The sequence below is a fragment of the Ahaetulla prasina genome, chromosome 1, assembly GCF_028640845.1.
Source record: "Ahaetulla prasina isolate Xishuangbanna chromosome 1, ASM2864084v1, whole genome shotgun sequence".
Lineage (NCBI taxonomy): Eukaryota > Metazoa > Chordata > Lepidosauria > Squamata > Colubridae > Ahaetulla > Ahaetulla prasina.
In genome coordinates this window covers 183,929,786-183,954,710 of record NC_080539.1, presented here as the reverse complement: position 1 = coordinate 183,954,710, position 24,925 = coordinate 183,929,786, and the positions used below count along the sequence as shown (strand labels likewise).

General features: G+C 40.3%; 1 protein-coding gene across 1 annotated transcript; it reads left to right on the top strand.

The window, feature by feature from the left end:
- Positions 1-559: 559 nt before the first annotated feature.
- On the top strand, positions 560-24,853 carry POFUT2 (protein O-fucosyltransferase 2). Its single transcript, XM_058184670.1, has 9 exons — positions 560-737; positions 6,384-6,634; positions 7,159-7,303; positions 9,182-9,289; positions 12,025-12,091; positions 13,246-13,371; positions 16,120-16,300; positions 23,365-23,488; positions 24,220-24,853. Exons 1-9 carry the CDS (start codon positions 586-588, stop codon positions 24,371-24,373), a joined length of 1,308 nt encoding a protein of 435 aa, XP_058040653.1. The 5' UTR covers positions 560-585; the 3' UTR covers positions 24,374-24,853.
- Positions 24,854-24,925: the final 72 nt, after the last annotated feature.

Below are 24,925 nucleotides of genomic sequence, written 5' to 3'. Positions count from 1 at the left end.
ACTACTCTGAGAGACAAGTGGTAGCGGAATGAATGGGGTATGGGCCAGTGGTGAAATTTTTTTACCACCAGTTCTTTGGGCATGGCTTGGTGGGCATGGTGTGGCTTGGTGGGCGTGACAGGGGAAGGATATTGCAAAATCTCCATTCCCACCCCACTCCAGGGGAAGGATACTGCAAAGTCCCATTCCCACCCCACTCTGGGGCCAGTCAGAAGTATTTGTAGGTTCTCTGAACTACTCAAAATTTCCGCTGCCCGTTCTCCAGAACCTGTCAGAACCTGCTGGACAGAAACAGAAACAAAACCATAGTGAAAATAATCATAGCTCTGTAAGCGCGTTCTTCACTAACTACTAAAGGAACTCTCCCTTTGTAACTGTCCCAGAAGAGAAGAACAAAAGCTGTAAAGTGGATTTGGTGGGTTAGGGTTGAAAGTCCTGCACTCGAAAACGCCGATGCGTCCCCATTTCTACGTCAAGCACAACAGCCTCGTCTTCCAAAATTCAAGCCAGGTTTTGCATCGGACCTTCTCTGCCCGCCTCCAGCCCAACTGAACCCGCCCCTTCTCTCGGTAGCAGAAGCCACAGATGGCGCTCCGCTGCAGCTGGGGATTTCTCCACTTGTCTCCCGTCCTGGTTTTCTTGGTTGTCGCCGCCGCCCAGGCACCCTTCGAAGCCTTCCAGGCGGGTCACAGCGCCTCCTCCCTGCCCGCCTCTGCCGTGGCGGCGCCTTTCAGACGGTGAGAGAAGCAGCGCAAGCGCCTGGCCCGAGAGGCGCGTTTGCAACCCGTCCGCACTTCCTTGACTCCACTTCCGCGGAGGCGAGGAGCTTGGGTCATCCCTTGAGGCTGAGGGAGCCATGGCCGCATTCTTCGGCCGCTTCTTTTTTCTGCAGTGAAGAAGCCCGAAGGAGGGTTCCCGGCGTCGGTTTGTGGGGATGTGAGGCCGAGCTTGCTCGGGGTTGTGGCTTCTTGCCCTGCTGGGTGGCTTTAATTCCTCAGGGTCTGATGCGGTTCCCCAGCTCAGCCTCTTTCTTCTCTGGTTCCTGACCATTCCCCCAATGAGGGAAACTGTAACAACCTCTTCAGAAGGCACCGTTCTTTCTGATTTGGACTGTTTTGTTTAATGTTGTTAGTCTATTGAGAAAGTTCTAAAGAAACGTGATGAGATTCACCTGCTTTCCACCTCCACATCTCATCCCCAGAATTGCCTCTGCCGATAATAGCTGGGTTGGAGGTGTTTGTGCATAACAGCTAACTTAAAGTATCTCCCAAGAAGTATAGGTAGTCCTCGACCTACGACTACAATTGAGCCCAAATTTTCTGTTGCTAAGTAAGACATTTGTTGAATGAATTTTGCCCCATTTTGCAACTTTTCTTGCCACAGTTGTTAAGTGAATTACTGCAGTTGTTAAGTTAGTTTATTTATTTATTTATTTATTTATTAAATTTTTATACCGCCCTTCTCCCGAAGGACTCAGGGCGGTGTACAACCAAAATAAAAACAAAGATGTATACAATTTAAAACAACAATTAAAAAGAGCAAATTTTAAAGGCTGATTATTAAAATTTAAATTAAGAAGTTAAAAATATTAAAAAACCCAATTAAAATACATCACTAATTATGCCAGTCCCGCTTTAATGAATAAATATGTTTTGAGCTCACGACGGAAGGTCCGAAGATCAGGCACTTGACGCAGGCCGGGGAAGTTCGTTCAGGCGTCACTGCCCCACAGAGAAGGCCCTACTCCTGGGGCCGCCAGCCGACACTGTTTGGCGGACGGCACCCTGAGAGACCCTCTCTGTGCGAGCGTCTGGTCGGTGGGAGGCAAAGGGTAACAGCAGGCGGTCTCGTAAGTACCGGGTCCTAAGCCATGGGCGCTTTAAAGATAGTTACCAAAATCTTGAAGCGCACCGAAGACCACAGGAAGCCAGTGCAAGCTACGGAGCAGCGATGTCACGTGGAGCCACGGCGGCTCCGTTACTACTCGCGCAGCCGCATTCTGGACTAACTGCAGCCTCCGGGTGCACCTCAAGGGCAGCCCCATGTAGAGCATTGCAATAATCCAGCCTAGACGTAACCAGGCGTGAGTGACCGTGCATAAGGCATCCCGATCAAGGAAGGGGCGCAACTGGCGAACCAGGCGAACCTGGTAAAGGCCCTCCTGGCGGCGCCGCCAGGTGTTCATCAAAGGACAGCCGTCCATCCAGGAGGACGCCCAAGTTGCGAACCACCTCCTTTGGGGCCACTAACTCGCCCCCAACAGTCAGCTGCGGATGCAGCTGACTGTACCGGGATGCCGGCATCCACAGCCACTCCGTCTTGGAGGGATTGGGCTTGGGTCTGTTTCTCCCCATCCAGACCCGTACAGCTTCCAGGCACCGGGACAGCACTTCGACCGCTTCGTTGGGGTGGTCCGGGGTGGAAAAGTACAGCTGAGTATCATCAGCGTACAGATGATAACTCACCCCGAAACCACTGATGACCTCACCCAGCGGCTTCATATAGATGTTGAACAGGGTAGGCGAGAGAATCGACCCCTGAGGCACCCCACAAGTGAGGCGCCTCGAGGACGACCTCTGCCCCCCTGTCAACACCGTCTGTGACCGGTCAGAGAGATAGGAGGAGAACCACTGATAAACGGTGCCCCCCACTCCCAATCCCTCCAACAGCAGCAGGATACCATGGTCGATGGTATCGAAAGCCACTGAGAGATCTAATAGGACCAAGGCAGAGGAGCAACCCCTGTCCCTGGCCCTCCAGAGGTCATCCACCAACGCGACCAAAGCTGTCTCCGTGCTATAACCGGGTCGGAAGCCAGACTGGAACGGGTCCAGATAGACAGTTTCCTCCAGGTGCCGGGGGAGCTGCCATGCAACCACACTCTCTATAACCTTCGCCACAAAGCGAAGGTTGGAGACTGGACGATAATTACCCAAAATAGCTGGGTCCAGGGAAGGCTTCTTGAGGAGAGGTCTCACCACCGCCTCCTTCAAGGCGGCGGGGAAAACCCCTTCCATCAAAGAAGCATTTATAATCCCCTGGAGCCAGCCTCGTGTCACTTCCTGAGCAGCCAGCACTAACCAGGAAGGGCACGGGTCCAGTAAACATGTAGTTGCATGTAACCTCCCCAGCAACCTGTCCATGTCCTCGGGAGCCACAGAATCCAACTCATCCCAGATAACCTCAACAAGACGCATCTCTGTTGTCTCAGCTGAATCATCGCAATCTTGGTCCAAACTATCCCGAAGCTGAACGATTTTATCGTATAGATAACCGTTAAACTCCTCAGCTGTCCCTGTAAGGGGTCATCCCGTCCCTCTTGATGAAGGAGGGAACGGGTCACCCGAAACAGGGCGGCCGGGCGGTTATCTGCCGATGCAATGAGGGTGGAAACGTAGGAACGCTTCGCCTCCTTCATTGCCACTAGGTAGGTCCTAGTAAAGGACCTCACTAGTGTCCAATCAGCCTCGGAACGGCTAGACCTCCAAATACTCTCCAGGCGTCTTCTCCGGCGTTTCATCTCTCTCAGCTCCTTGGAAAACCAGGGAGCTAATTGAGATCTACGCCGGGTCAAAGGCCGCAAAGGCGCGACACGGTCCAAAGCCCCAGCCGCGGCCCGTTCCCAGGCCGCAACCAGTTCTTCAGTCGTGCCGTGGGTAAGATCCTCAGGAAGCGGCCCAAGCTCCGTCAGGAACCTCTCCGGGTCCATCAGGCGCCTGGGGCGGAACCAACGCATTGGCTCCGTCTCCCTGCGGTGGTGAGCGGCGGTCTGGAAGGCTAGGCGAAGAAGAAAATGATCTGACCATGACACGGTTCTTTCACTAAATCTCCTAAATCCAGATCATTTACCCACTGACCAGAGATAAAAATCAAGTCTAGCGCCTCCCCAATGTGTGTAGGGCCATCAGTTACTTGAATCAGGTCCAAGGCCGTCATGGAGCCTGGAACTCCTGAACCACCGTCGGCGACAAGCCGGCCGATGGCAGGTTGAAATCCCCAAGACCAATAGTCTGGGGATCTCAACCGCCACGCCAGCAAGCACCTCTAGCAGTTCAGGTAGGGCTGTAGTCACGCAGCAAGGAGCCAGTGCGTGATCAACAGCCCCAGCTGATTCCGGTGGCCCCACTTCACAAGGAGGATTCACAGCCAGCTATCTGAGGAACAGTGGACTCCTCGGTTCTAGACTTTCTTTAATCACAACCGCCACCCCCACCCCTACCTTGGGTCCTTGGCTGATGGAATGCACGGAAACCCGGAGGCACAGTTCGACCAGGGTACACCTTCTGTGCCCAACCAGGTCTCCGTAATGCCCATAAGGTCCGGACTCCCTCTGAATAAGGTCACAAATCAGGGAGCCTTGTTAACCACGGACCGGGCATTGCAAAGCATCAGCCGAGACCCAAGCTCTGAGGGTCTTGACCATCCGGGAGCAGTGAGGACTGGGGGCGGAGCACGTGATCGCTTTAAACATCGAACACGTGCTCCCAAGAGCGTCGGCCCCTGCCTCCGCCATATCTGCCCCTCCACTCACCGTACAGATGGGATAATGTTCTCCGCTCTGTACAATCCCTCCCCTGTCTTCAGACCAACTGAAATAGTGTCGTGAGCCCGCGTTGGGACTGGACATACCCTCCCCGACGGGTCACTCCCCCTACCCGTCAATCCCCTCCCCCCCTTTAAAAGCCCCTTATTAAAAAACCTATTAAAAAACTCCCAGAGATTCTTCTTCGAGGCATGCCATCTCTCTGGGTCCCAAGACCCTTCATTAAGGTAGGCCCTCGATAAAACAGAGGGCCACTCCTGCGAGGCGGGGGAACCTCGCAGCCGTAAGAGCTCAAGCGCCGAGTTACATAGTTGTTAAGTGAATCCGGCTTCCCCATTGACTTTGCTTACCAGAAGGACACAAAAGGTGATCACATGACCTTGGGACACTGCAGCCATCATAAATATGAGTCAGTTGCCAGCATCTGCATTGTGATCATGTGATTATGGGGTTGCTGCAATGATTTAAGTGAAAAAGGCTGAGGAAAGTACAAGACCATAACTCACTTTTTTCAGTGCCATTATAACTTTGAACGGACACTAATTGAACTGTTGTAACTCAAAGACTACCTGTATTAACGTAGTTACTCTTACCTTATATAATACAGACATACAGTCAGTGGTGGGATTCAAGTAATTTAACAACCGGTTCTCTGCCCTAATGATTTCTTCCAACAACCAGTTCACCAAACTGCTCAGAAAGTTAACAACGGGTTCTCCCGAAGTGATGCGAACTGGCTGAATCCCACCACTGCGTACAGTGCATATTTAAAGGAGGTGGTTTAGATTGAATTACTGTTTGTATGCAGTAGCTTGTATTGTACATCTCCACTGAAACTTACAGGGCAAGTACCGCATGCATATAAAGACAACAAATCCCACACTCAGTTCATACTGCTGTTTATCTGTTTGGGTAACAAAATGTCTGGAAGCAAATAGCCAAGCTCAGGTAACACCAAGAGTGCCACAGAGAGACTTAAATACTCATGAAAGCCAGGCTTATTGAGAGGAATAGGATACCTAGTGGTTTTGAACTAGCACTTTGCTGTAGTTGTAATCAGAGGAGATAGCAGGATTTGAGGGGGTGGGGTGGGAAGAGGCTATAAATACAGGCTATTTCTTGGACTCATCCCTAGTATAATCCCAAAGACAAGATATTGTAGAGTAATTGGATAAAACAATAAATGACAAAGGGCTTTTAGCATGTTATATTTAAGAAGGGGCTCTTAAACCCTTTGATGAGCATAGGTAAACAAAGGGACAATGTTTCATTCAGTAGTGAAAATAGCATGTCACTATTTGCAGTACAAGATATTTACTGATTATACTATATACTATATATATGACTATATCAGTACCACACCAATAATGTTGTTTAAACCTTAGTTGGGATTATTGAATAGTCACAAAAACTGAGATTTTAAATGGCTGAAAAGAATATTGTTTTTGTAACGATTATGGAAAAGGATAGGAGATATAGACTTAATTAGCTTGTTTTAGTGAAAAATATCTCTATACCAAAGCACATCCAGACAATGACAATCCTTGAGTATACACAAAAATTGTTTATTAGACGCTTTCTTAGCAAGAAGAAGAAATGCAGTGATTTTTATATAACAATGGAAATTTATTTTTATATCATGCAGTAGATGTTACATAAAGAGAAGCCATCATAGAATGTCAAAGCAGCTGTCGTTATATTCAACCGCTCTTTTCAAAATGTCTGAATTCAAAATCCTTCCAAAATATAGTTGCTTAGCTTTTTCCCTGCTTTAAAATTGAAATTATTATAAATTGTTGTTTAACAGTAGTTTATTTGTAATATTATTTCTTTTCTCTAGATATCTTTTGTATGATGTTAATCCACCTGAAGGTTTCAACCTACGTAGAGATGTATACATACGAATTGCATCTCTTCTAAAGACCTTATTGAAGACTGAAGCATGGGTGTTGGTTCTGCCTCCTTGGGGACATCTTTACCATTGGCAAACTCCTAAAATTCATCAAGTCCAAATTCCTTGGTCCAAATTTTTTGATGTACCAAGCCTCAATAAAAACATACATACTATTGAGTATGAACAATTTATTGCAGGTAACATATGCTTTAAAGCACCAATGATATGAAATCTTAGTATAGTTTCATCTGGCTTTTTCTGTGCATTAAGATAGGTGAGCTGTATTAAGATACTATTTCAGCATTCAAACTCTATGCTTATCTTTTATTTTTTTCAGTACAATCGTATACATTCCCCATTTAAAACTTTTTGGTATATATTTGTATTGTTGAAAAGCACAATGATTGCAGGCAAAGTTCATGAATTTAGTAGTTACAGGCTTGTTATTACATATGTGGGGAGAGAGAGAATACAATTTTATTAACTTTTCAAATGCTTTGGAATTTTCTTTCTGATGTAAGTTATTTGGCTCTCCCTTTAATCATACTTGGGTCCATTTCAATTTCTTCTATTCAAACATCCATTCCAAAAAAGTATAAGACAATTATTTTACAATCAGTGGTGCTACTTTGTATCTACTGGCTACAATGCCTTCATTACGATTGTACATCTATTATCTGTTGTGAGATATATGCTTATATTTGTGTACTGTGTTACTCAGAGTCAGGTGGTCCTTTTATTAATGAGATATATATCCTGCAAAACTATGCTGAAGGATGGAAAGAGGGGACATGGGAGGAGAAGATTGATGAGAGACCATGCATTGACCAACATATGTATTCAACAGACAAAGATAAATACTACAGGTATACTAATCTTTATATTATTATATTAACATAGTCTCTAGTTAAAAATGATTTCCAGCCATGTTTTCTGGGGAGGAGGGAAGTATTTGAGAAAAAAGGTGAAAAACATTTCAAAATTCAAAACTGGGCTCTTGGGATAGGTATACTACAACTAAAGTCAGAATTCAAGCAATACTTAGAATCACTCTCCTTAGAAGAACATATCAAGGTGAAAGTATCATAACTGAGAAGATGGACTTCTAGTTCCAAAATCTCAACCATCAGGGCCCAAAGCCACAGAACAAGCAGAGCAACAGGAAGGGATGAGTATAGACTATTGGGGTGTTAAAAGTCCTTATATTGATAGATAAATGGAAACAGTGTTGTATAGGAGATATATTCCCTATAGGAGATAATTTTCCCTATTCAGCTTTGTTTGGAAGGAAAAAAGTTAATCTCTGTTCCTGAAAAGAAGCAGCTTCGGAAATCTGACTAATTCCTGTGACTATTTGTTCTAGTAATTGGTTTAACAAGCAACAGATACTCTGTTTGCTCCTTAAATGACCTCTCTGCTAAATGGATTCACTTTATGAGCAAGAGTTGGCTGCTGATAGTTATCATTGCATTTTGACTATTTTAATTCCTCAAGGTGCTCTAGCACCCTGCCTGATTTGTAATTCCAGTTTGCAGGTATTTCTAATCTAGTGATTAGTATTTAGGGCAAATTTTTGCAAGCAAAGAAGCTTTTTGAATTTTTGTACAGATAATCCTTGACTTACAACAGTTACAAAGGTACTGAAAAATGGTGACTTATGATTGTTTTTCACACTTGCGACCATTGCAGCAAACTGTCATTAGGGCAAAGAAGTGATCACATGATCACGTGCCCACGCCCACCCGGTCACATGAAGCACCACAGTTGTGAAATGAGTGACACAGTTGTTAAGAATGCTGCAATGGGCATAGTTGATGACTGATCATAAGTGTGAGGACCGATTAAAAGTGCGAGGACCTGTCACAAATCACGTTTTTCAGCTCTCTATGTAGTCCCTATGTGTATAGGGACTACTCAGAGGGCTGAAAAAGTTATTTTGACTGGTCCTCGCACTTACAACTGTCCTCACATTTTACGTTTTGCACCCCATCTTGTAACCGTGGTGAAGAGAAGCCGTTGTGAAATGAGTGACACAGTTGTTAAGAATGCTGCAACGGGCATAAATGTGAGGATAGTCATAAGTGCAAGGACCAGTTAAAAGTGCGAGGACCGGTCAGAAATGATTTTTTTCAGCCTCTGAGTAATCCCTTTGCACATAGCCACGCCCACCCAGTCACAGGACCACCAAGCCATGCCCCAAAATAAGCCACGCCCACAGAACCAGTTGTTAAAAAAATTGAATCCCACCACTGGGAAGATATGCAAAGCCAAAGAAGAATATAAAATAAATGTGGTTCATGTAGTATGCTTCCTAAAAATAGGAACCAACCTCTCCTCAGAGGATTCAAATTTGTACTGTTTTCAGAGAATGGATAGTAATTTTTTAAAAAGTGAAATTAGACTTTCCTGTTCTTTGTTGTTTTAATCTTTGTTTAAAGCTCATACAGTATTTTTCCTTTTAACTAACTTGTAATCCAGTTTTGTTTGTTTTTATCCATACTCACTATTATCTTCAACTGATTTATTAGCCATTATTAAAGAATTTTTAAAAGTTTTTTATTTTAATAAAATATTAAAGTAGTTACTTTATACTTCAATTTTCACTGAATGTTTTTACTTCATGCCATAACATGCTAACAAGTTACTATTGAGTTATCAATTTATAATGAGTTATTATTAAGACTTATTTCAGATTTATTACAACTTTGTATTCATGAAACTATTAACTCTTCTTGTTTCTGCAGGGGATGGTTCTGGGGTTATGAAGAAACTCGGGGCCTTAAGGTGGTTTGTTTATCTGTCCAAGGTTCTGCTTCTGTTGTAGCTCCTTTGCTTTTGAATTTATCCAGCAGGTGAGACTTCCTGAATTAATTTTTTTATTACACATATTTGCCATATTATTTTAGATTAGAAGAAGAAAGTAGGGAATTTTATGTTTTCTCGTGCATCAAACTTACTAATGTTGAGAGTAAAGGGAAAAGAATATAAATTGGAAATTGAGGCTGAGGAACATATTCGGGATTTGTGAATCTTTCTTATGGTTATAACAGAATAACAGGGTTGAAAGGGAACTTGGAGGTCTTCTAGACCAATCTCCTGATCATCCTGGAAACCTTATACCATTTCAGACAAATTGTCCAGTCTCTTCCTAAAGACCTCCAGTCTTGGAGCACCTACAAATTCTGAAGCACTTATAAAGAGCACTTTATATTCTGCAACAAAAGTTGACTCCCATTTGTAATTCCTTTAACAATGAGAAAAAGTGTACTGTTGGAATTTTAAATTGTAGTTAATATCAGAAATAGTTTTTCTTAGAGCAGTTGAATTTAGCTATATGGGAAAGATGAAACTTTACCATTTAGTTAAAATGCTTGTTAGACTTGGGTATTTATTTTTCAAATTTAGCTTCAAATGCTTCTAAATAAAAATCTGCATCAATGGATTGGACACTAAACAGGATGGGCAGCCTATGATCAGAGTGAGTTCCAAAGCCAGGGTGAAATGCTACCAGTTCGGGCTGCTTCACCCGAACCGGTAGTAATAATTGTTACCATTCATCCGAACCGGTAGTAAAAAAATGCTTAAAAAGTACAACAGTCAGTTGTGCCGCCCAATCATTGGAACTTTTGTTTTACTTTTTTTAGCATTTTTTTACTACCAATCAGCTATGAGACAATCAGCTGTGCTTGATTGTCTGTGAGGTTCCTGCTTGTTTCAGGGGCCATTTTGTGTGAAGTCCAGCTGCTTTTACATTGTGTTTGAGTCAGTTTGCAGCCACACCCATCCGGTCACATGACCACTAAACCATGCCCACAGAACTAGTAGGGAAAAGTTTTGAATTTCACCACTGCCACCATTTCATACTATTAAGTATACTGGCTGAAAGCAATGGGTGTTTGGAAATATATCATTAGAAATACTGCCAGCGGAGCCGGACAGTGATGAGGCTGAGGAAGAACATGGGCCAGTCCTGGAAGCTGGGGGAGGCCCGGATGAGGGCTCTGCGTTAGAGGCAGAGATGGGACCAGGGCCATCTGGGAGTGATGTGTGGACTCCAGAGCCTCCAGAGGCTGACAGTAGAAAGGCAGAGGAACAGGAGGAGTCTGTTCCTAGTGCATGCATGAGAAGAGCTGTCAGAAGGCAAGAGCAGCTAAAGCAAAGTGGACGACTCGGGAGTAGGGCCAAGAGATGATTGGCCCCTCTCATAATGTTTAAAAGACCAGTAACGGCTCTTGGGCTCTTTGTCGGAAAATAACGTTGATAGACTTGCTCCTTGTCTTGCTGCATTTATTTCTTGTCGGCGTCTTCTGCTTCTGAACTTTTGCCAAGTAAAGCCTTTGGCAATTTGCCTAATTAGACCAAGGTTGGTGATAAGACTGAAGAATTGTGTTATGAAGAATTTGTTTTGATTTAGTTTGGACTACGCTGAGAATGAGTTAATTCTCAGATTTTCTAATAAAGTCTGTTTTTGAACTGATTGCATCTAATACTACCTACTTGGGCCTGGGTCACAAATCCATTATATTGAAGTAAGTGGTATTGCCATGTATATCATTCACTCAGGAGTCATGGGTTCCAGACTTTGGACACATTCTGTAAGCCTATTTAAAGTAACTTCATTCAAAACCTGTTTTGCCCAGATAAAGATAATGACAAGGAGACTATAGGTGTCAGCCTCCACTCCAATCCTCACATCCTTTTGTACTCTTTATATTCAGTAGTTAGATTGCATGGGGTTTTATGTGTAATGTAAATAGCTCATGAATTCAGTTTAAGTAGAGAGGGCTCTTTAAGAGTGTCGTCTGACATGAGATAAAGGGGAGGGGAGATTGATAGTTTGAATTCAACAGGAATGCTAGAGTGTGGGCTTTTAACAGACATTGCAGTCCTGAGATGATTTACAGCCAGAGACCTGCGGAAGAAGATTACCACGGGGGCCAAGAAGGAGCTGGCATTGGACCAAACCTGCTGACCTCTTGGGGAGAGGAGGGACTAACGATGGGATATGGAATGTTAGCCATTTTTGTCTCAGATTCAACTTTATACTGCTGCAGTCATGTTGTATTTAGTAAAAGTATTTTTCTTTATTTGCAAATGAAGTCAAGGTGTATTCTTTCCTAAATATAATCAAAAGCAGCCTGACAATAGGTGTATGAGGTCCTATTTCTTTAATCAGTTTTGAAATTTATATTTATTGTAGTATACCTTTGTTGAAAAGTTAAGCAAGGTAGTTAATAAGTAAGTTAACAAGTATGTTCTGGTTAGTAGGTGGTGTGGTAAATACTTCAAATTTATTGAAAGACCTTACTTATCAGTTTAAAGTTAAGTAAGTCAGCTTTAAGTTTAAAGTTAAAGTTTAAAGCAGCAGTTTGGAATTCAGGCTGGGTTTAATTTAGATGGGAGAGCAGGAAGTAGCAGTGCTGTAGGCTAGATTGGAAAGTTTAAAAAAGATCCCCCAAAAGGAAAAGTAAATCCATTTCCATACCGTTATTAAGAAAATTCCATGGATGTATAGTCCATGTGGAGCTCACAGAGGAAACCTGTCTTAATGTATCTTTACCTTACTTAGTTTTTTTCATTTTAATAGGTCAGTGATGTTAGACAGAGCTGAACATCTTCTTCATGATCATTATGGTGGCAAAGACTACTGGAATGTGAGAATAATATTATATTATCTGCATAATAATGTCATTTTTAATATACAATATGTTAATTATTATTTTTATTTATGAGAACCAAATCCTCCCAATCTATGATTAGCTATGCATTAGCCTTAGCAGCTGCTTGTAAGGAACCATATCTCAGTAGTAATAATTTGATTTTATTACTAAAATTCAAAATGTGCCCATCATTTTGAGGGATTCAGGAGATATGTGCTAAAATGTACCAGTAATTAAAATCCATTTAAGAAAATGCCTGTAGTATTCTGCATTCAGTGCAACTTTCATTTGTGTCACAGGAACCCTGGTGGCGCAGTGGTTAGAATGCAATATCGCAGGCTAACTCTGCCCACAGCCTGGAGTTCGATCCTGACAAGCTCAAGGTTTATTCAGCCTTCCATCTTTCCAGGGTCAGTAAAATGAAGACCCAGATTGTTGAGAGCAATAAGCTGACACTATAAACCACTCAGAATGCTGTAAAACACTATGTGGTGGTGTATAAGTCTAGGTACTATTACTATTGTTAATTAGAACCTTGTGTTTGTATAAAGAGAAGATATGTACTACACCTGAATTTTTCTGCTTTTTTCAATTGAATTCCTTTAAGCATTCCCATAAAAATTGAAGTGTTTCCACTGAAAGATCTTTTTTCTTCATCAATTGTTAGAACTTCTAATTTGTCCAAACACGTCTTACTGCAAGCTTGTTGTTTAAATTGTTCTTAGATTAATATATTTATTTGTAATTGCTAATGTAACGAACTGCAATTTAACACAGGCTTGTCCAACCTGTGATCTAAGGGCCAAATGGAGCCCTGGACAGGTAATAATACGGCCCAGAAGATTATAAACTTTTAACATTATTATGTGATTTATATACAATAATTATATTACATATTTTATATGTAGCTCAAGACAATTCCTGTTCATTTGGTGTGGCTCAGGCAAACCAAAAGTTTGGTCATCCATGATTTTTAACATGACACCACTATTTTTTTTTAACCAACTCTGAAACTAACAGTCCTATCAGCCTTACTGATAAAACAATTATTTATTTCAGTTTCCTGTAATTTTGTGTATTTTAGGAGACCTTTCTAATTATGATGAAATAAATAAACTACTTCTCAATAACATTTTTATGTCAAACAGACTCGTCGAAGTATGGTGTTTGCCAAACACCTCCGTGTAGTGGGAGACAGGTTTAGAGCTAAATATTTAAATTCTTCTGATGAAAAGGACAGAACATGGTACTCTGAAGATTGGAGAAATATGAAGGTAATGTAATTTAAGTAATGTACAGATTGATGTTTAATTTAATAATATTGCAGGCCTTCGTGTTTGTTATGTTCACTGGTCCCTAAAATTCAGGTAGATGGCTTAAACTGTAAACTACAGAAAGAGAGCACTGAATTAATGTGTTATGGATGAAGAATATACTAAATATTTCTTCTATTTGCTCCAAATTTTCTCAGTACTGCTTATATTTCTATAGAAGAATCTCGCCCCATTTCAGTGATATAATGGAGTAAATATTTAAAAAGAGAAAATTAAGTCAAACTTAATTTAAAAATCATAATAAAATTCTGACAGAAATTTAAAAGGAGAAAAGAGCAGCAAGACTGACCATGTACAGTGGTCAAATATTCCTTACTTATTTCTTCAATAATGAAAAGGGAATAAGTCCAATGGTTTTATTTATACCCTCAGTGATCATATACCTTCTTTGATTTTCTATTGATGTATGGAGTTGGGATTTATGAGTAATGTGTGAGTAATAACTGATGAAAAAATAGCAATGACTCAATATTAATGTGTTATGTACCAAAACATCATTCCTATTATTGAAGACATGTACTATCCCTGAAAGTGAATGGTACAATAAACAAAATGTGATGAACAGTCAGGGAAAATTCAGGTGCTCTGAGTTTTCCAACTGTAATGGTCCAAACATTAGTGGCATGCTTTCCTATCATTTTGAAATGAAAAGTGATGAAAAAATAGTTTTAAAATATTTAAAAAATAGAGTTTTAAAATATTTAAAAAATAGAGTTTTAAAATATTTAAAAAATAGAGTTTTAAAATGGCAGGTTCCATGTAATGCATCCATCATAAATTGACACTCCTCCCACAGTGATGGGGACAGAAGATCTCAGTCTCATGCAGCACTATTACATACAAGTAGGCTGCAATTACTTAAAAAATGTTAATCCCAGTCATCAAAGGCTGCCCACGCCTGCCACTCTTGTCCTGGGCTACGTAAATGTAGGCTTTAATCTGTCTCCCTATGATAACCAAATAAATTTTTCTTCTTTTGAAACAGGATATAAATGTCTAGGCTGCTGTGTATTTCATTTAAACTTTAATTAATCCTAGAAGTTCTTTATATGTGACTCCTTTTCCTTTGGGTGTTTATGCTCTTGTCAGAAAAATAGCTCAAGAAGAAATTCTACTGTTTGAGAAAGATAGTTTATTACTTGGTTTATTAAAGAAAGGATTTGTCTTAAGAACACGTTATCATGAAATAGGAAAAACAGACTGCTATCAATTATGTGGCAGTTATAATTACAACAAGGAAAGTAGAGAATGTTTTTATCTATTTAATAACATTTTAAACTTCTGAAATGAGGTTTATCCAATAATAGGTGCTTAAAAATTATATTGTTTTAAAATATTTATGGTAAAAGAGAGAGAGAGACTGAATGCTTCATTTTGTCTGAGGAAAGATTAGATTGGCACAAGCAAGATTAAATAAAAGCAACATTCAAAATTAGAACGCAAAAATGCCATAACTTTCTCATGTCTGTGAAGATTAAGTACCATTTTTCTATTTTCCTCAAGAAAATAATAAAACTTTGTGACTATGTAAGCATAGTCCTTTTTTAAGACTCTACCATATTTTTCGATGACCAAGTTTCTTTAGAAGCAAAAAAACATCCCTATGCTCAGTGGTGGAATTCAAGTTTTTTTACTGTGGGCTGTGGGTGGGCATGGTGTGGCTGGCTTGGTGGCCATGGTGTGGCTTGGTGGACATGGCAGGGGAAGGATACTCCATTCCCATCCCCATTCCAGGGAAAGGATACTGCAAAATCCCCATTCCCTCCCCACTCCTGGGGGAAGGATATTGCAAAAACTCCATTCCCACCCCACTCTGGGGCCATCCAGAGGTGGTATTTACTGGTTCTCCAAACTTCTCAAAATTTCCACTACCGGTTCTCCAGAACCTGCTTGAATTTCACCCCTGCCTGTCCCTGATAGGTACTTGCAAGAAGGGTTCGTCTAATGATAGACAGCCTTGATTCAAAAGATATCATTCTGTTGATAAGAATTTCTTAACTTTGAGTAATGTGGCACATACTGCTGTATTCATAAACATAGAATTCTTGTAAAATCTGTATGGCTTTCAGTTCTGGAAATACACACATCTGCTGAAGGATTCATTCTTCTATCAAAGTATATTTAAGCCTGTTACCATTGAAGACTGTAGATGAAGAGCAACATATATCTGAACACATCCCAATGTACTTAACTGATAAGAGTATGCCTGGGTAGAAGTGCTTGGATTGCTGAAGAGTGGACAGCAATATCACTTGCCATTTCTTACTAGCAACTGATTGTGACAAATTTACATTACCGTTATTCTCTCACAATTGAAAGTGATTTACATAATAATATATTATGTATACATTGGACTAAGTAGATGCATGTGCCGTAAGCACATAAATTCTTCAAGTATGGAATTGTTCTCCACATAGATAAAGGATATAAAGGATTTCTCTATTTAATATGTATATTTATATATTTGGGAGCAATATACAGAGTTTCCTAGTTGAAGCTATTGTTAAAAACTTGTATACGAACCCAGTATTTACACTGACAATTTATGAATATTGAAAGCTTTATCAAATATATCAAATTTATCCTTAAGCAGTGTTACAGAAAATATGTTCAAGAGTAGAGATATATTCTTACTGAATCAATGCCATTTTATTTCAGTTTCAGCATGTACTGGTTCTTATGTGCTAGGTAAAACTGGGCACAGCCATTGGTGGCCCATATCTTGGTGTTCATCTCAGACGAAAAGACTTCATCTGGGGTCACAGAAGTGATGTGCCCAGCATTCAGGGAGCCGTTAAGAAAATCCACAACCTCAAAAAGTTGTACAAGCTGGAGAAGGTTTTTGTAGCTACTGATGCCATCGTGCAGGGTATGTATTTTTCTCTCTAATTAGCAAAATATTTTTCATTCTGTTACAAACAAAATCTGTTCATTTATTGTGTACATGAATCTGTGCCAAAGATAAAATCATAATCATTTGATTATTCATAAGTTATCACTACAGTGCCAACTCCTTCAGAAGATTAATAATACAGTTTCTGTTGTGTTTTGTTTTTGTTGCCGCTGTTGCAAATCAACGAATTATTGAGAATGATCATAGTTTTATTTCCTTTGAGAACAAAACTATAGAGAAATTAATGATTTAATGAGACAGTGATCTGCAACATTCTTTAGACAGATCCAGTCTGTAACATTCAATCCACTTATAACTTTGTTTTATATTGCATGCTCTAAAACTTAATGCTGTAGAACAGGAAAAAGTATAGTAATGGACAAGAAAATTTAGCACCGTTTAGCAATTTCCTTGTAAATGAAAGATTCAAATGTTTACAACTTTTTATTGTAGAAAAGGGGCCAGTAGGTAGGTTTCCATAGCATAATGCAGGTAATTCTATATAAAATTATATGTATCATGTAAAGAGAAAGGTTTAACTCTTCTGATAATATTAGCATCCAGAATTATCCACAAAAGCTGAACATCAGAAGATCTAAAAAAGGTAAAAGTAAATACTGTGAAATGCATTGTTACCCACCTGGATCAATTTTAATAGGGAAATGGAAAATTCATGCTAGGTGCTCTTTATTTATTGGTTGATTTGATTTGATTTGATTTGATTTGATTTGATTTGATTTGATTTGATTTGATTTGATTTGATTTGTATGGCTGCTCATCTCATCTAAGTGATTCTGGGAAACTCAAAACAGTTGTCTGTCTGTCTATCTAGTTAATGACCAATTAAAATGACAATCCAGTAAAAAACTTAAAAAACCAATATGGAAACATATAAAACATCAGAAACTACTTACGGTAGAAAACAAAAGTATACTTAGTGACCACAGTCCATTCTTGCACCAAGCTCAACAAAACAATTTAAAAATTGGACGCCCAAGCTTGCTAGCAGAGCCATGTCTTCAGGGCCTTCCTAAAGGCCAGCAGGATTAGGACCAATCTTAGTTCCAGAGGAACAATGTTCCAAAGGGTGAGTGCCATGGCAGAAAAGGCTGGCTTCCGTCGGATGACTCTCTTTTGAAGACAGAACATGCAACATGCTGCTTCTAATACTCATGGATCAGATAGATATAACTGACACGAGGCAGTCCTTCAAATAACTCAATCCCATGCCAGTTATTTCTACTTCCAGAGGCGCAGTGCCTCTGAATACCACTTGCTGGAAAGTAGAGCAGTGCTGTTTATCTGTTCACTATTGCCTGGTCCAAACAACTAGCTACACGTGAAGATTTTAATCAGCTACTTTATTGCTCATGCCTACTTTGCAGGACTCTTCCCAGACTGGCAATTTGCATTTAGGCCAGACTAGATAAGGTTCAACAGCATTGCAGGATGGGGGGCAGAGCTTGTCCTCTTGTGCCTATGTAACGATCCCAGACTAATTCCCTACTTGACTCCTCCCTCTCACAGTACCTGTTGATCTTGAATTACAGGTAGTCCTTGGGTTGTGACAGCAATTGGGACTGGATTGCTTAGCGATGGTAATCTCAGCATTCCCAGTTTCCTTTGTAACTTTAGGACTGCATGAGTTGAAAGTGAGAAGAGGCAGGAACCCCAGGCAAGCTGACCAGTGAATAAGAGCTGTGAGTGAGAACTGCAAGCACGTCAGGTTCATGGATAGATGCTGTGGAATGCAGACAGGTGCGGTGGACAGGAGCACAGAGTACAGATGGATGGATGTCCTCTGTGGGCATGGGCAGGTGAAAAAGTAATGGGAGCAATATGCAACATCCTGCTGGTTTCTCCACTGACTTTGTGGAAAGCTGGAAGGGAAGGTTGCAGATGGCAATCATATGCCTGCAGAATGCTGCAACTGTCGTAATTGTAAGCTAGTTGCCAAGTGCCTAAACTGCGATCATATGACTGCAGAGACACTACAACAGCTGCAACTTAGTAGATCAGTCATAAGTCGCCCTCTTTAAGTGCTATCTTACTAAACAAGTAGTTGTAAACCAAGAACTATCTGTACAGTAAAAGACCAGCTTGAAAAAGTAAACAAGTAATAGAAGGGTCAGGACCACCCCAATTGGTATTAAAAGTCACTATACTATATATATATAAACACTATATATATAAATACTATAAAAATATATGATAGACAAACCAAGACTAAGTAGAAAGAGAAGAAGCGGCTAAAACTAATACCACAAAAAAATTTACCTCGGTAAAATATTCTAAACAGTGTATAAAACAGATAGGCTATATAAAACAAATTAGTAGAAAGCCAATAAGAAAAATGTACTTACTTGTTCATTTATATTACCAAATTTTGAAAGCACCCATCTCCCTCACAGAGGGATTATGGACGATATACAAATAAAATAATAAAATATAAAAACAGTATATAAAATTTAAAAACTGGCAGGGATTATTCAACTTCATTGTTAAAAGTTGCTTAAAAAGTGTGGAAAGGGCTTTAGGGAGCTAACCAGCCTCATGACTGCGTGTTTCTGTGAGCCCCAAGTAAGGCCAGCAGAGCCATGTTTTCAATCTTTCCCAAAGGCCAGGAGAGTGAGGGCCCACCTCTTCCTGGATCTTGGTTGATGAGGTCCATAATATACCTTCCCTGCTCGATCAGATGAGACAGGCTGATGTAATGGGATGGAGATGATTTCATATGTAACATGGCCCCATGCCATTTAAGAACGTAGGCAACATATTGAACTTGGAAGAAAATTGGCTCCCAATGCAGCTCAAACAGCATATAAAAACATATAAAAAGTAATTAACAATTACAAAAAAAAACCAATCTAAGAAGGATTGCTAACTATATTTATTTATTTATTTTTATGTACTAGATTTCTATGCCATTCATCTTACTAATACAGCAACACTGGACAGCTTATAATATAATAAAGAGTTAAAAAGTGCTAAAACAAAGTTTAAAAAAAACTGAATAGAAAAGTTAAAACCCAAGATAATGGGTGACCTAGGGTGAGAATCTCTATCCCATCAGCCACCGCAACGGTCAGAGGCCCCATTTTGTAGGAACTAATGCTGCCCCAATAAATTTTGCCCAGTGGTGGGATTCAAGTAATTTAACAACCAGTTCTCTGCCCTAATGATTTCTTCCAATAACCAGTTTGCCAAACTGCTCAGAAAGTTAACAACCGGTTCTCCCGAAGTGGTGCGAACTGGCTAAATCCCACCACTGATTTTGCCCTAGTTTATGGTTTTGCCCCAGTCAAGACCTCAAGAGAAGGAGGAGAAGTAGCTGTTGTCATCCATAGTTCCTTGCAGTCTCTTAGGAATTTTCCACTGCAGATCATCTTAGGCAAGGTCTTTTGGAGGTTAAGGAAACTAATTGTTGCTCGTTTAATGCCCTCCCTGCTACCTAGCAGCATCCCCACTTAAGCTACTGGGTTCAATTGCCAGCTTGACAATAGAGTGTACTGGACTGGTTTTGGCAATTTTAATTTAATTATGTTTACTCCTAAAAATATGAGAGATACATCAAAATGTCTGGGTGATCTGGAAATATTTTAACAATGGTGTTATGTAATAGGGGTCCCCAATTTGTGGGCTGCAGCCAGGTACTGGGTCGTGGCCTATTGGCTTCGGCCTGGTCTACCCAGTGAAAAGAGGAAACATGCCAGCAATTTGGGGAGTGGCGTCAGGTTGGCCACGCCCACCCAGTCGGCCATACCCACCCAGTCGGCCATGCCCCCCTGGCTCCCCCAAGGTCAACCACAGCCCTGATGCGGTCCTCAATGAAATCGAGTTTGACACCCCTGAGCTAGATCAAAGATTTAGCTTGAAATAATTTAAGGGCAGCTGGAAGCCAACATCCCCACCCCACCTCACCCCATTCAGTGGAATCACAAAATAACTGCTGAAGTTTTTTTGTGCACCCAGGCCGCATGGTTTTTGTGTGCCTTTCGACTGCCTAAGGCATTAAATCTCTCTCCCAGGTATTTGCACATACAACACTTACTGATCTGGCAGAAATAGATTTTAGACCTTCTGGCAAGCATCATAAATTGGAATAGTTTATCTCTAGTTAGTGATCTTAGTATTGAACAAGGACTCTCGGTGCTCTCCTAAGGCTAGTGGAGGTCCTAGAGAGGATCACGGCATGATCAGCATAAAGAAGAGTTCGGATGCATATTTTGGCTAGCTTCTGGGGGATGGTGGTTCAAGTTGTCCAAATGGTCAACTAGGATGCTAAGATAGAAGATGAACAAATGGAACAAGGCTAAAATATAGCCTTCCTTGATTCACTTTTCCTTTTAATTAAGATGGGGTTAAGCTGGTAAAATTACCAACTTAAAATAAACACATCTACGTGAGTCAAATATAATGTTTCAATTAAAAAAAAGATCTTGATGAACTATTGAATGTATTTAAAAATGCATTGGTGCTTTTCTTTATGTCCTACACACGGGTGAAATCTAAAAAATTTCCCTACGGGTTCTGTGGGCGTGGCTTAATTGGTGGGCGTGGCTTGGTCAGATGGCTGGGTGGGTGTGGCCAATAACAATAAATAATAAAAATAATAAAAATAATAAAGTATAAAAAAACAATGAGGTACCAAAAACCAACTTTCACACTTTACACACACACAACACAACACAACATAACTGACTCACAATGTAAAAGCAGCTGCACTTCACACTTCACATAGCCACAAAAACCAACTTTCACACTTTACACACACACAACTCACACACACACACACAATACCACATACAGCTTTCTGAATTTTGTGTGTTTGTGTAGTTAGAGTGAAACACCACAGAAACACACCAAATCTCAGAAAGCTGCACAAATATTTTATTTTATTATTAAGGTTTGTGGACTTCAATTCCCAGAGTTCCTCAGCCAGCAAAGCCAGCCAGCATTAATCACTCAGTGATGAAATAGATTAGCTAAATTAGATAAGTTCTGTCTGGTGCTGAAAATGAAACTGGGGCTTTCTGGCTGGGAAAAAAGCCATGAGGTCGATCAGTAATCAGGTAAGTGCCTTAGACTCTCTTAAAAGGAGGTTTTCTACATGTTTTCTACAGAAAACAGGTTTTTTAAAGTTCTGCTGATGAGGAACTCAGGTGATATCGCCAGAGGAGCCTTTAATTTTTTTTAAAAAAAGTTTAAAGGCTATGCCGATCTCAGCTGAGGGACGGGATCCTCAAAGGCTTTTTTTTACTTTTAAAGGCATGTTTCGGCTGAAGCAAAACTTCTTTTAAAAGTAAAAAAGAAACCCTCTGCTGATGGTGAGGCTCAAAGAGGCGGGGGGGGGAGGGACTTTTGCTACCGGTCCTCCGAACCAGCAGCCGCCATCGCTACTGGATTGTGCGAGCCGGTCCAATCCGGGAGCATTTCACCCCTGCCTACACTTGATAAATTGCAGCCTTCTTCAGCTGTGTTAATGTAAAGGAGTTTCATCCATGGGCACCTGACTCACATTCTATTTAGTCTTGTTTGATTTTAATTATTTAGTCTTGTTTGATTTTAATTATTTAAGAAAGGCACAGAAGTTCACTGTCATGAAAGATTCTATTAATTCTTATGGAACAATTAGTGAGAAATACCTCCTCATATTTATCAATTTAAGTGGCAAAGAGGAGCTTGTAAATGTAAATGAAATTCACCTTGACTAGGAAAAAAGCTGAATTAAGAGTCCAGATTTTAGATGCAAATCTAAACGGCTTGTTTATCTAAACGGCTTGTTTAGTTTTACATGCAATTACTATATAATCACGTTTGGTGCAACCACCTCTTTTCATTCAGCTGGTTCATTGCTATTTGAAATGCCACCAGTGAAGATTTTAAAATTCTTGAAACATTTGTGTTTGAATTAGGAGAATGTTCGAACAACTGCTATATGTTAGTTCTGATAACTTACATCCTTCCTTTTCTCTTTGTAATTCTGGATTACTTTCTTCCACAATTTGAGATTGTCAGTTTTTGTTTTAATATCATTCAAAGATATGAATATTTCAGTTTCTTCCATTAGAAAACATGCCATCCTTCACTACCTATTCTGTGTAGAAGTCATGGAGATACTGAGATTAGGAGTACTTGAACCGTGGGTGGCGCAGTGGTTAGAATGCAGTACTGCAGGCTACTTCTGCTCATCACCGGCTGCCAGTAGTTTGGCAGATCGAATCTCACCAGGCTCAGGGTTGACTCAGCCTTCCATCCATCCTTCCAAGGTCGGTAAAATGAGGACCCAGATTGTTGGGGCAATATGCTGACTCTGTAAACCACTTAGAGAGGGCTGTAAAGCATTGTGAAGCAGTATATAGTAAGTCTAAGAGCTATTGCTATTTGAAGCCAATAGCATACCTTCTTTACGATGCCCAGCTGGACCCCTTCTCAAATTTTGCACCAATGTGAGGGACCCTGTGGAGACTTGGTGGGGCAGGATGGGAGGGAGATAGGCGGGGGCCACTACCATATTCCTGAGGTCAGTCATAAGGGTGAAACCACCCAAATTTTGTGCACATAACTGCAGGGGCACTGCAGCTGCCATAAGTTTGAAACTGAGTGATAAGTAGTTTTGGGGGAGTCCATCATATCTTTGAATGGTTGCTAAGCAACTGGTCATAAATTGAGGACTACCTGTATCATATTTGTTAAGACAACATTTGGAGTCTGGTGACTGAAATATTCTTCCATAAGTACATCATTAGTCTTTTTGGAACAGTCCAACTTCGATATATCCATAGATCTTCATTGACTGAAAGATTCCAAGCTTTAGCAATACAATTTTTAAAAAGCATTTTAAAAGAAGGAAAAAGGAGAGAAAAGTATACATTATACAATGAAAAAGCGGGGAAAAATATTAATATAGAACTTTGCTGCATCATTTTCTTCTTATTTATATCCTTAAATAAGCCAAAAAAAGGTGGTTTGTTTTAATGTAAGTAGAGATAAGATGAAATTTGTCACTTGAAGTATGTTGATTGAGTGTATTTTTCCAGAGGTTGAAGAATTAAAAACACTTCTTCCAGAGATGGTGAGATTTGAACCTACTTGGGAAGAAATGGAGCTCTACAAAGATGGAGGAATAGCAATTATTGACCAATGGATATGTGCACATGCCAGGTATCTTCCTCCCCCCCCCCCCCGCCCACACACACACACACTTGCCCCAGCTGCTGCCATCCTTGCAGTTAAAAACCCATACAAGTACGAGTAGATAAACAGGTACCACTTCAGTGGGAAGATAACAGCACTCCATGATACCGTGCTGGCAACATGACCACAGAAAAGTCTTTGGAGAGCGCTAGCTCAATGCATTCCCCCCACCCTAGAGTTGGCAACAATTAGCAGGTTAAAATCCACAAGAGACTCCCTTACCTTATTCCTGGACTTTTATTGTGTTTTGTATATAAGACTACAGATACACATTTGAAGACTACCCAGAAACAATCCAGAATGTGGTGGTCTGAGTGCTACCTGATACATACTAACCCCTGTGCTTATATTTACACTATCAGCTTTCCACAGGCTATTCAAAATGAGACTTTTCAGAGAGCATTTGAAGTAGGAATTGATACTCTTGGTTGTAGTGCTTTGATTCATTGTGATTGGTCTATTTTTTTTAACGTGGTCACTTTATTATTTTATATTGATGGGATATATGGATAAATCTAAAACGTATGTATTTGGTAAGACTGAATTATTTTATTATTCGCATAGAATTAATGGGGTTACCCTGAGATAAAATGGGTGGCCAATAAATTTTACAAATAAATAAATAATGGATTATAGAAAACTGATAGCAAAATTTTTAGGAATATGTTTCTTTATCCACTGATATTTTCTCTTCACAGATATTTTATAGGAACCTCAGTCTCAACATTTTCTTTCCGCATTCATGAGGAAAGAGAAATTCTGGGATTTGACCCCAAAACAACTTACAACAGATTTTGTGGCGATGATGAGAAAGCGTGTGAACAGCCAACTCACTGGAAAATTGAATATTAATATATTCAGTCAGTGGAACTACAGCTGCCACTTTACCAAAGAAATGAAGCAATTATTTTTGTGGAAAGAAATTGGTTTTAAATGTTTCCTTTTTTCACTGTTTTTGGTGATAAATGTGAATGGTGCTGCTGTAGCTTACGTCTTAACTATTTACAGTGGTCAGTATTATGGTTATAATTCAAAAAAACCCAAGATGTTCAATTTGCCTCTAATCAAACCTTCACGTTGGACCAGAAGATCCAGCACTGCCTCTTAAAAGCCCTCAAATGGCATGGCAGCTTGGATGGGCAGAACCTTTGGAACTACAGATCCCTGAACACTTTGCAAAACAGCCAAAGTCAGTCATGGCTTTGATCAAAGCAAACAGTACTTCAAGGATTCATACATTTCTAGTTTTAACTTTTTGGAGAAGTCACATGGATGTCTCTCATTTAAATCTGATCAGATAATATATTCTAATGCAATTAAATTGTTTCTAAAATATTTTTGCTGGACTTAATTTTGTTTACAAAACAAAAGGTTAGATATAACTAAATGAAGTGTATAAGAATT

Coding starts and splice junctions, on each gene's coding strand:
- POFUT2 (XM_058184670.1), top strand. CDS start 586: ATGGCGCTCCGCTGCAGCTGGGGATTTCTCCACTTGTCTCCCGTCCTG. Junction 9,290..12,024: donor CTTTTGAATTTATCCAGCAG/GTGAGACTTCCT, acceptor TCATTTTAATAG/GTCAGTGATGTTAGACAGAG. Junction 12,092..13,245: donor GTGGCAAAGACTACTGGAAT/GTGAGAATAATA, acceptor TATGTCAAACAG/ACTCGTCGAAGTATGGTGTT.